General features: G+C 41.0%; 1 protein-coding gene across 2 annotated transcripts; it reads right to left on the bottom strand.

The window, feature by feature from the left end:
- Positions 1-308: 308 nt before the first annotated feature.
- Positions 309-9833, bottom strand: LOC114690755 (intelectin-1a-like). Of its 2 annotated transcripts, none has more exons than XM_028865643.2 (8): positions 9685-9833; positions 9441-9504; positions 8111-8209; positions 6493-6740; positions 6029-6187; positions 5561-5681; positions 4312-4415; positions 309-732 (listed from the first exon to the last, which is right to left on the bottom strand). In XM_028865643.2, exons 2-8 carry the CDS (start codon positions 9502-9504, stop codon positions 580-582), a joined length of 948 nt encoding a protein of 315 aa, XP_028721476.1. In that variant the 5' UTR covers positions 9685-9833; the 3' UTR covers positions 309-579. The 2 variants fall into 2 exon arrangements, with proteins under 2 accessions (XP_028721476.1, XP_037067132.1); XM_037211237.1 differs by having other exon boundaries at positions 9698-9769.
- Between the last annotated feature and the right edge of the window lie 2636 nt (positions 9834-12469).

Below are 12469 nucleotides of genomic sequence, written 5' to 3'. Positions count from 1 at the left end.
TATGTAACTTCTTATGCCATGTTTGCTTGATTGTCCTGGGGGGGTCTACCCTTTTTGAAGGGAAATAGAGGAGGAGTGGATCTGGAGAAAAGGGGGTACAGGAGGGACTGAAAGGAGAGGCGGAAAGGGAGGCTGCTGTGAAGATGTAATATATGAGAGAAGAATAAACAAAAAAAGAGTATTGCTATATCAGGATTCTCAGCCATAACATCCCAAGATAATCAAATAGGGCAGAAGAAACTCTTTTGAAATCTCCTACCCTGCACAAAAAGAATTCACAAAGACACCTAAGTATGTAATGAACATGATTTATTTTTCTTTTCTGTGCCATTAGAATTCAATGTTAAGCTGGGCAGCAGTGGCACACACCTTTAATCCCAGCACTCATGAGGCAGAGCCAGGTGGATCTCTGTGAGTTCAACGCCTGCCTGGTCTACAGAGTGAGATCCAGGACAGGTACCAAAACTGCACAGAGAAATCCTGTCTTTAAAAAAAAATGAATTCAATGTTACTAGTTTTTTGCCCTGCATGTGAGTCTACAGACTACAGAAGAAGTCTGGGTCCCACATCACAGAGATCTCAACGATAGAACAGAAGGACAGCTGCTTCAGTTATCTCCCGGCTACTGCTGTACCCAACATGAGTTCCATATCCACTCCCATCAAATGAAGAGAAGTCGCCACACTGTAGGGGGTTAGCTTCTGGGAAGAATCCTCCTCCACCAATACAGTGCTGAAAAACAAGGGGAGCATGTAGCAATGAGAGATGTTATTGTTTGGATAGGAACTTCCCTCTCAAAAGGTTTTATGTACTGAAGACCTGATCCTCAGTATAAATAATATTCAGAGGCAGAGCTTTGGGGAAGAAATTAAATATAAGGACCCTGCCTTCATCAGTTAGTTAATCACTTATGGAGTCACCATTGTGAACTGACTTTTGGGAGGTGGTGGAGCCATGTAAGGTGGGGTCTGGTTAGAAAAATAGATCACTGAAGGTGTGAGTGGCATGTTTTGAAAGGTATCTTGCCCTGGCCTTTCCTGTTCTCTCTTAGCTCCTTGATGCTATGCAGTGAGCCATATTGCTCTGATATGTCTTTTCTGCATGGTATTTATCATGCCCCCCTATGGATTTAGAGCAATAGAGCCAAATGACCTAGGTTTAAAAATCTTAGAGACCATAAAACTATTGAAGCCCTTTGTCTTAGTCTGGGTTACTATTGCTGTGATGAAACATCATGACCAAAGCAACTTGGGGAGAAAATGGTTTATTTAGATTTTATTTCATATCCCTGTTCATCATTGAAGGAAATCATGACAGCAACTCAGCAAGGTACAAACCTGGAGACAGGAGGTGATGCAGAAGCCATAGAGAAGCTGCTTACTGGCTTGCTGCTCATGGCTTGCTCAGTCTGTTTTATTACAGAACTCAGGACCCACACCCCAGGTTGGCACCACCCACAATAGGCTAGGCCCTTCCTTATTAAATAGCAATTAAGCAAATGCTCTACAGGCTTGCCTGCAGCCTGAATTTACAGAAGCATTTTCTCAATTGAGGTTCCCTCATCTCAGATAACCATAGCTTGTGTCAAGTTGTCATAAAACTAGCAAGCACACCCTTCTTTCCATATATAGTTTCTCTCAGGTATTTATCACAGAGGCAAAAAAAAAAAAAACTGACTAATACAGCTTTTGAGCCCAGAGACACTTCAATAGCCAAGTTCAGTGGACTCTTTGTCTCTCATCAGACTCCATTGGCGGTATGACTCCATTTGATCCATAAAACCCCCTCCATTGGCTTTAGTGGCATCACTGTCTCTTCCTACCTTTCCTTCAACTTCTCAGAACCTTTGTTCTCAGATTTGCTGGCTAGACTTTTCCTTCATGAATTCCTTAAGTGCTACTTCCCAGAGGGGACACTATTACAACTCTCTTATATTTTGTGTTACTCCTTTAGATTTGGTTATGACCCATTCACCGATGGCTTAAAATCCCTATTTCTAATCCAGATATTTCTTAGGATTAAGTCCTAATGATCAGGCCACCATTTAGAATCACTACTCAGGGTCTTCACAGTCCACATGACAATAAACAAACAAATAATCAAGCAAACAAAAATAAAAAACACAGTTACTTACAGCCACACATAACTTAAAAATGGGCATTTATTTGTGGGAATGTATTGACAATTTTGTCATTGTGAACATTATAGGCTGCACTTACACAGCTGGAATGATTATGATCTTAGCAGGCAAATACAAATCCTCTGGGACCACCACCACATTCAAAGTCCATCATTGATCAAAGCATGTAACAATGTGGCTGGAGAGGTAGCTCTGTGGTTAAAGTCCTTGTTGCTCTTTCAGAGTTCCTGTGTTTGTGTGCCCCAACCTTATGCAGTTCACACCTGTTGCAATTCCAGTTACAGGGCACAGAATGTCCTCTTATAGCTCAAGGGCATACATATGTGCAGGCAAAGCACTAATACATTTAAAATAATTACATCTGAAACAAGACAATATAAAATTTCATGCAAACAAGCTAGTAGCACGAGGGCTGGAGAGATGCCCCCAAGGTTGAGACATTTTACTACTCTACCAGAGAACTAAAGTTCAGATCCCAGCATCCATATCAGACCCTAGCATCCAATCAAAAGATTTAACTCCAATTCCCAGGAGTCTCCTTTTGACCTCTGCGATCACTTGAATACACATGCGCACACATACAAATACAATCAAATAAAGGTATTACAAATCCAGCATCATATGACTCCTAAATCCCAAACATATTCAGCAACCAGATATCTTGACTTACACTTTGATATTCACCTACTCAAGTGTAAACCATGAAATTAATCAAAATCTCTTCTATTCCCCTTTTCTGTATTCAACTATTAATAAAATCAAAAACTTTGGAACTCGTTAGTGCCCATCCTTCCTTCATATTTCCATCAGATGACATCAGGCTCTCATTTGGAACACAGAAGTCATTTCAATACCTGTTTTCTAATGCTTAGTCTTCCCTCCTTTAGAACCTGAAACCTCTAGGCTACCAGTGTCATCTTAAAAAAAAAAAGAAGGCTCACATCAATCTTATGTGCCCATTAAAACATTGCAGTGGTGCCCACCACTTATACAATCCAAAAAATGACTGGTGCCATGTAAAAGTTGTTTCCTGATCTAGTCCATGTTAGCATTTTAAAAATGGCTCTTCCTATATTCCACATACATCTTACATACAGAAATTGAAAAAGCTTGATACTCCCTCAGTATTACATGCTTTCCACATTTCATCATTTCATAACACTGTCCCAAGTTCATTCTTGACATCAAAGCTGCCTCAGATTGACAAGGTGAAGGACAAGCTAATGGCTGAGGAATGAATGGACCGTGAGATCTTCAGGATCACCTGCCAGGAGCTGGTGAACCTTTTCTGAGACTTACTTTATGGAGGACTGGATCTCAAAAGATCATGCTATTTTTTTGAGGTAGGGTATTACTCTGTAGCTCTGGTTGACCTGGAACTTACTATGTAGACCACGATGGCCCCAAAACCACAGAGATTTGCCTGTCTCTACCACCCGAGTCCTGGGATTAAAGATGTCTACCAACATCCTTGGCCAGAACATGCTAATTTGTTACATCATTCACTGTGGCAATAAAAGGGCTCCATTTTCAACCTGCCTCTGGTCACAAATTATTAAAAAACCAAAAAGTATGTGTCTAATGATCTCAGGTAGACATCAGTTTTCTGCAGTGGAGGTAAGTACACCTGCCTTGTCATTTATTTTATATGCCAACATCATACAAGAGAAATTCCTTCTGATAGGGAGGAGAATGGCCTGTGTGAGATCTACCAGATGTTCTGGATTCTTCTAGTAACACATTGACACAATGAAAATCTGTACAAGCCCTGGAAAGGGATGGAAATGATATGTTTCATTCTGAAAGCTAAATCCCAGGTGGAGTATGATAGTACCTGGTGACTCTCTTACAATTTCAGCCCCAAAGTCTTGCACAGGACTTCCTGAATACAAGTGTCACACTCATTCCAGATAACTGAGTGTTTTATCCTAAAATCTAAGTGGATAGCAACAGTACAATTAGAAGTTTGTAATGTTGACTCTGGTCTTCAACAAGACTGGATTTCTGTATCTAGACAGAAGGTATGATCCCTGAGACACAGCAAGTTACAGGGAAGGTCACAATCCATGTACACATACTAATTCTATAGTCTCCAACACTCAATATACATAGATACATACTGGCAACCTCAGTTTTATTCATGAGCCTCTCTGGTCACTACACAGACTCACATGCTCAGTGTTACATCCAGTGACCCTCATCCCAGGACACAAGGCATTGGCTGCTTTCTCAGTATTAAACACTCTGAATTGGATGTATCCTGCAGTGAATTCTTCTGAAAACAAGAGAGAGAGAGAGAAAACAGCATTCAAGGAAAATGCTAGAAATGGTGTCAGCCAAGAGTTTGTTTGTGCCAGTTCAGGATATTCAGTCTAAAATATCAGACCCATTAGGGGAGCCTCATCTCTTCATATCCACAGTACCAAAGAATCAGTCTTTGAAAAAAGTCTTTGAGTGGAGAAACTTATGATACAGCACAGAATCTACTGAATATAACCAAGGGCTTGTCACATTAGCCATTATCAGGTACATTAATTCTGGTCTTGGTCACATTTACCTTTGTAACTTTTCTTTAAAGCCTTACATCCCAAGAATAAATAAGAAGATTTGAAACATACAGTACAGGCTTAGCATTTATAAAGGGTAGATGTCACATTTGGATTCATATTAGACAACATAGCAGTCACCCCTCACGACAGAAATAAAACTCCATTTTTTTCTCTTGTTCATCCCCATGCACATGGGCCTGTCCTGTTCTGTAGAAAACTCTGACTGATAATGGGGTTGCTAAGAGTAGATTCTGGAACTGTTTATCCCCAGTGCAAATGCTGATTTTTCCGCTTATGCCTTGTATTCTCAGGCAAGTTCCTGGACCTTCAGTGCCCTACTTTTCTTATTTGTACAATGGTACAAAAGTGCTGTGGATATCACTCTATATAAATAAAACACTGATGGCCAGTGACCAGGCAGGAAGTATAGGCGGGACAAAGAGAGAGGAGAATTGGGGAAACAGGAAGAAGGAAGAGAGAGACTGCAGCCACCGCCAGGACAAGCAGCATGTAAAGATGTTAGATGTTAAAGCCACGTGGCAAGGTATAGATTTATAGAAATGGGTTAATTTAAGATATAAGAACAGTTAGCAAGAAGCCTGCCACGGCCATACAGTTTATAAGTAATACAAGCGCCTGAGTGATTATTTTATACATGGATTGTGGGACTGCGGGGTTTGGTGGAACCTGGAGAGAAGCCCTCCAGCAACACAAAAGTAATAGTTGTGAGCCTAAGGGCAATCAAGTGAATGAATTGAAAGAAAACACAAGCTTTCATAGAAGAGAAACAGGCTGTAGTCCTTGGCAAATGACAGTTAGTTATCATAATCACATGTCCTGCAGAGGGTTCAGAGAAGCATGGGAGACTCACTCTGGCCAAAGGGGGAGTAATAAGCGGCTGTCTTCTGAGCATCACCAAAGTCATAGACCACAGGTATTGCTGGGCCATTATCAGTCCCACACTTCCCTGCTCCATATTTCACTGAGTAATTCTACAAGAAACAAAGAAGTCACTGGGTAAGGACTGTAGCACTGGCACTCACAGGAACACTGTCCACCATGTATCCAGTAACAAGGTTGTTTCCAAACCAGTCAGATAAGAAAGAATCCTTTCTTTTGTTTGTGTCTCTCTGACATCTAGGCACCTTCCCCTTTTCTCTTCTCTTCTCTCCACCTCCCTACTTTTCTCCTCCCTTTTCCACACCCCCCCACCCTTTGCCCTCCTTGACTCATTACACTTTAGAATAAGGGAAACACGGAATACAACCCACCCAACCTCAAACCCCTGCCTCTCTCTCTACACCCTTGAAAAGCAGCCTCAGCCAGCAGTCTCCAGTACCTGGTACAGGCCAAACAGATTGTGACCCATGTCCTGCAGGAAGCCAGTGGAGGTGTGGTACCTCAGCAGGGAGCTGTTCCTCCAATTTTTCAGGGGGCTCTTGTTGGGAACATGCCAGATACCCAGGTTTTCTGCCTGGATGTCAAAGTAGCCAGGGTTCTGGAAAGGAACCAACACTGAGCCTGACCAGTTCAGTAGATTTCACTAAGCAAAGGTCCCCATGCAGAATCCTCAGCAGACAGATGGCCACCCATTCTTAGATACTCTCATTTTCAATGACAATGGTCACAGTGCTATCTCCTACTTACCTAAAAAAACTATTTTGGAGATTGTTGAGATTCAAGATGAGTATTTTTCACTTCCTCAGCCCTATGTTGAAGGACAACCTCCCAACCCTCTCCCTGGCATGTCTGAACTACACTCACATCCTCACCCTTTCCCAAGTGGCCACAGAGTGTACCAACCTTGTAGTCATCACTTGTGGCCCCCTCTGCAGACCCAAAGGTGTTGTAGTTGGCCCAGTTGCCATCCCCCTCTGGGTAGTCGATTCTGTTGCCTTGCTGACTGGACCAGCGATCGCCCACTGTGCACTTCCCAAGCATGTTGTTCTCATGCACACTGGCCACCAGGGTCCAGCCACCACCTGCAGTGGTCATGTCACAGAAGGTCTGGTAGATGACACCATTCTTCGTGCGGAGGAAATAGATGCCATCTGTAGAGAGAACCAGTCCACAGTCCTGTGTGCAGGCTCTTTATCCATCTCTGATCCAGAGGCAGAATAACTCCAGGAAGTACAACCATGGCTAATGCCTCATATCCTAAGTGTCCTATTACATGTGTCTTTGGGGATACTGAGACCTACTTGAGTTCAGAAAGCCAAGCTTCTGTGACTGGGGCAGAACATACAATTTCCCAAACTGACAGTGATGTTTCTCCTAAAATTAAACATAGTATTATCAAAGGAATTAACAACTCCCCCTGATAAATACCCAAAGAACTGGTAACACGCTCTCAGATATGTACCTTCGTTTTTGTTACAAGAGCAGATCACAAGACCTGAAGGCAGAAACAGGTCAAGTATTTCTAAGGACTAAGTGATAATCTATGCTATTATTAAGAGTATATATTTGTACATTCCTATATATCCAATAGATCAAAAAGAATGAAGTGGGCTGGAGAATTGGCTCCATGGTTAAGAGCAAGTACTGCTCTAGTAGAGGATTTGAGTTAGGTTCCCAGCACTCACACTTGGCAATGTACAAGTACCTGTCACTCCAGCTTCAGAGGACTAGATGTCCTCTTCTGGACTTTGAAGGTACCTGCATACCTGCACATATATATATACACATGCCCACACAGAGACATGCACATCTAAATAATAATAATAATAATAATAATAATAATAATAATATAAATATAATAATAAAAATACTTTTTTTGTTTTTTCGAGAAGGGTTTCTCTGTGTAGCTTTGGCGCCTTTCCTGGAACTCACTCTGTAGCCCAGGTGGGCCTGGAACTCACAGAGATCTTCCTGACTCTGCCTCCCTCGTGCTGGAATTAAAGGCAAGCACCCTCACTGCCTGGCTAATAAATCTTTTTTAAAAAAACTAAATTAACTAAATTACAACACATAAGAGCCTTAGAGCATGCTAATGAATTAAGGAAGATTTCTCCTATGAGGTAACAAGAAATGACAGATTCATAGAAGTAGGAGACAGAAGAGCAGTTCACAGGGAATACATGAATTTAAGGCTTAGTGGCTTCAGAATTTCAATTTAAGGAATGAAAACTTTTGGACATGGATGGTGATGATCCATACCATTGTGAAAGTTGCTCTTGATTTTGAAAACCTTTAAAATTGGGTAAGTGGCAATTTTAATACACTATGTACATTCTATCACATTTTCTATATCAAAAAAGAAAAGCTATTCCAGAGGTCAAAAATGTGATTTCCTAACTGGGTTATTTGTTTGTATTTTTGAGACAGGGTCTCCTTAGGCTGCCTTGGAGCTTTCAATCCTCTGCTTTGGGCCCGAAAATATTAGAATTACAGTGTGGTCTTTAAATACTTCATCACTCACTTGGTGCCCTAGTTATCTCCTGCTTGATTTCCTTGCAGCTTCTGAACAGAACGGAAGGCACAGGATTGATCCATCTGTCGGTATCCACGTTTCCTTCATCTAGAGAAGATGCAAAGTTAGTTTCACTTTCATGCAACACCCAGCCTCCTCTTATCATCCATCCTAAACTCATTCCGTGACTTCTCAAAGCCTCACTCTGAGAATCAACAAGATTTGTAACTAGGAAAAAAGACAAGAGATTTGAAGGTGTGGAGAACTTTGTGTCCAAAGTCCTGAAAAAGGAGAATACAGTGAAGTCCAGCCTTGCAGTAGAGGAAATGCAGGGAGCCTAATGTGCCTGAAGCATGGGTAGTGATGTCAACAGTGCAGAGGCTTGACCAAGAGACCCTGGAATAAAAAGCCTTGCAAACTAGCCTCAACTCTGCAAAGTCCTCTGAGAACCTAGAAGGGTGGAAACAAACAAGAACTCTCAGGTCGGAGCTACTCAGGTGAAGAAACTCCATGTTTACAAGTCAAGTATTTTGGGATTGTATTTACTGTGTCTGAGCCTCAGATCCCTATTGCCTAATACTGAGCACACAAAGACTATTATGTGGAGATCAAGTAAGATGGCCTTTAGGAACTTGCATTTTTCCTAAAACAACAGTGAAAAGGAATTACACATTTTAAAATAACATTGTGTTCCTATAGAGTGTAGAATTCAAGAAAACATTCTCTGGGTACACTCCAGACCATTCACTTGGTATTCACACTAAAGCAAAGGTCCTCATCCTAAGGAATGACTAGGATGGTATACAGTTCTTACAGAAGGTCCCCTACAGCTACACACAAGTACAGAATCTGGATTAGGACATAACTTCAACAATCTCACTGCCACTGGCCAGTTCCTTTAAGAAGCAATCAGCACCCAACCTACATCTAAAAGGCTTCATCTCTATGGGGGATGGACTAGGCCTTTATTTTTTAGTATATGGGAATGGAAGGAGGAAAAAAATGGGAGAACAATACAATTATATTTAGTTTCATCTTTTTTTTAAAAAAAATGCATAATCAGCCATGATATAGTGACCCACATCTTTATCCCAGCACTCAGGAAGCAGAGACAGGCAGATCTCTGAGTTTGATGTCAGCTTGGTCTATAGATTGATTTCCAGTACAGCCAGGGGTACACAGAAAATCTCTGTCTCAAAAAAGAAAAAAAAAAAAAACATCAACAACAACATGATCTCTTGTTGTCAAGACCCAGGTCCTGGAAGCAACTCAGTCTAGTTCTGACTTTCTTTAAAGTTAGAGGTGACCTGAGGAATCTGGGTCCTGTAGTAAGACTCACCAGCGCTGCAACTTCTGATGGCCAGGATGATAAACAGGAGGAAACCGATTTGGTTTATGGTCATCTAGAGAAAAGCAAAATGAAGGTCAATCTCTGTTCAGACCACCTTTTCCCCTTATTCCTGTCTTAGCTCCTATCTAGTCCAACTTAAAGCTCCTTCCTTTCCTTTATGCTCCTCACATCTCTGGGACTAAAGCAGACATGAGCCAGAGTCCACCCTCCGTATTCCATTGACAGCAACTACCTTCCCCTCCTGCCCTGCCAGAAACTCAATTGCCAGCTGAGTGGAGATTAGCCCCTCTCTCTCTGGTGAGGCTCTTATCCTTTTATGGGTAGAGCCTGGTGGGAACAGCCCAGACTTTGCTAGGCTCCCCCTTTTCTGGCAGGATGCCACTAGAGGGACAACTTTTATTCCAGGAAAGTTCTTTGCACAGTGATTACTTATGGGATTCAAAGTCTCTGAAAGACAAATATTAAAGGTCACATCCTAGTAATATCAACAGGTTTGGGAATTTCACCGATCTATTTTCAAAACAGGAAATAGATGAGGAGACTTGCAACATTTGACATCTTTTAGGACTTTTTTTAAATTTGTGTCTTTCTTGCAAGGTAGTACTTAAAACCCCAAATATCTATCATTATCCTCATTTCATAGGAGAAGAAAACTTTTTTTCAGGGGGTGGGGTACAATGCATAAAAGAGTACATTTCTTATAGTCCAGGCTGGCCTCAAATTCACTGTGTAGGTGAAGATGTCCTTGAACTAATTCTCTTCATCCCACTTCCCAAGTGCTTGGAGTATAGGCACAATCTATGAAACTTGACTGTAAAAAAGAAAAGTTTAAACCGGTCGGCGGTGGCGCATGCCTTTAATCCCAGCACTTGGGAGGCAGAGCCAAGTGGATCTCTGTGAGTTCGAGGCCAGCCTGGGCTATCAAGTGAGTTCCAGGAAAAGGCTCCGAGCTACACAGAGAAACCCTGTCTCAAAAAACCAAAAAAAAGTTTAACAACAAAATAGTAAATCATCATTTAAGAATAAATGTAAAGCTTTAGTCTGCATAAATTTAGTTCCATACAGCCCTCACTATTTTGTATTTGATTTTCTCATAATTTCCACAAACTAGTGAAGTTTTATGATGGACTACATTTCGGATTCAGTTTCTAGAAATGCCCCCTTAGATGCTTTGATCTTCCTCCATTCCTACCTTTTGTCTGTCTCCAGTTTACAGACACCACTTTGGGCTATAATGGAATGAATTGCCCTTTTCCTCAGCAATGAAACATCCTCAGTACAAAGTTTTATTACAATACTGATAATATTGCAATCCTTTGGGAGTCAGCTTTTGTTTAAGCTTATATTTTATGTCTTTGTATGTTCAAAGGATTGATTTACAGAACATAACTCAGGTAGGTTGATAGAATAGAATGAAACAGAGGCATGTAACTCAGATGACAGATCGTTTGTCTTGTATATATGAGCTATAGGTCCAATCACTACCATCATATAAACTAGGTATGGTGGGGCATGCCTGAAGTTCCTGCACTTGGGAAGTAGAAATAGGAGGATTAGTTCACCTTATCCCTAACTACATAGCCAGGTGGAACACAGTCTCTTGTACTTAAGGTCTCTGTCTCCAAAAAAGAAAAAAGGAAAAAAAAAAAAAAAGCAAAACTGTTCACACACAAAGATAATCTACACATCTTTAAGTTAATAAATTCAAGACCATCTTTGTCTACATAGTAAACTGGAAACCACCATGGGCTACATGAGACCCTGTCTGTGCTATTTTATTTTACTGATCCTAGATTGTTGCTGTAAGGACCAGCCTTCAGTAGCCCAAGAATCGAAGGGACTCACAGAGTCTAACTAATCACTCAATTGATATTTCTATCAGAGAGAGTAAAATTTAATTCTCTGTGGCTGGCCAGTGGGTCAAAACTTAAGTCTCTGGGGTCATCAAAAAGTGAAACACACACAGACACACAGACACACACACACAGAGACACACACTCACACACCCACACATGCACACACGCACGCACACTCTTTCAGGGCCTATCTATCATCTTTCTATCTTCTCTTTGTTTTTTAAACATCCTTTTTAATATTCCCCACACTAAGTTCATTACAAAGAGGATTTTCTTCATACCCAAAAGTTACACAGTTACTACATAATCATCATAAAAACATATTTTTCTGGAACAAGTCAACCTTAATTCATGAGTATGTATTCCTGATGTCTCCCTCTGGGCTCAAGTTACTTCATCTTTAAATTGAATTAAGAGCTTTTCTAATAAGTTATTTTCACTTACTCACAACATTAAAACCCCTATCTCCAAATATAAGCTCAATCTGAGGGACTGGACAAGGACTTTCACATGAAATTACCACAATTCACCCCAATACATAGCTAGTCCTGAAGTAACTACTGGCCAGGGACACCTGCCTTAAGACAATGACCTGGCCATGGGCCAGATGCTGGTGACTTATACAGCAAGATTTTGTGCTCCATTTTGAGCATTCTAACTAACTCTTGTTTCTAGTATTGGCTGACTCCAATCTCTCTTCACACTGTTGTTTTATCTTTGGCATAGTGGCTGCATGAAGTGTTATTCTAATTATTCTTCATCAATAAAACTTCAGGAGTCCCATATCAGCATAAGAACATGAAGGATCAGAGAAGCAGAGAAGCCACCAATCCTTTCCTACCTGCTCAGTTCCTCCCTCCAAAAAGGCTAAGATCCCTCTCTGCCCTGCCTTACTACTTCCTGTTCTATCTGTCTGCAGTCTTCCAAAACCTCTGTGGTTAATTTTGGTTGGCTAGTAGATAGCTCCACCCTCTGACTCCAAGCATGCTTTATTTGTCATAACAGGATCAAAATATCACACAACATTTCTTCCTTTTTGTCTAAAAAAAGAAGATTTTTAACTAACATAGCAGAACTATGTACAATAAGAACAATATGTATATACAAATCTATACAGGTAAGAATTATATTAACAGTGTCCAGTCTATTTTCACTTGACAA

This window comes from Peromyscus leucopus, chromosome 15 (genome assembly GCF_004664715.2).
Source record: "Peromyscus leucopus breed LL Stock chromosome 15, UCI_PerLeu_2.1, whole genome shotgun sequence".
Classification (NCBI taxonomy): Eukaryota; Metazoa; Chordata; class Mammalia; order Rodentia; family Cricetidae; genus Peromyscus; species Peromyscus leucopus.
The sequence above is the reverse complement of the archived record's forward strand: the minus strand, read 5'-3'. Positions and strand labels throughout refer to the sequence as shown.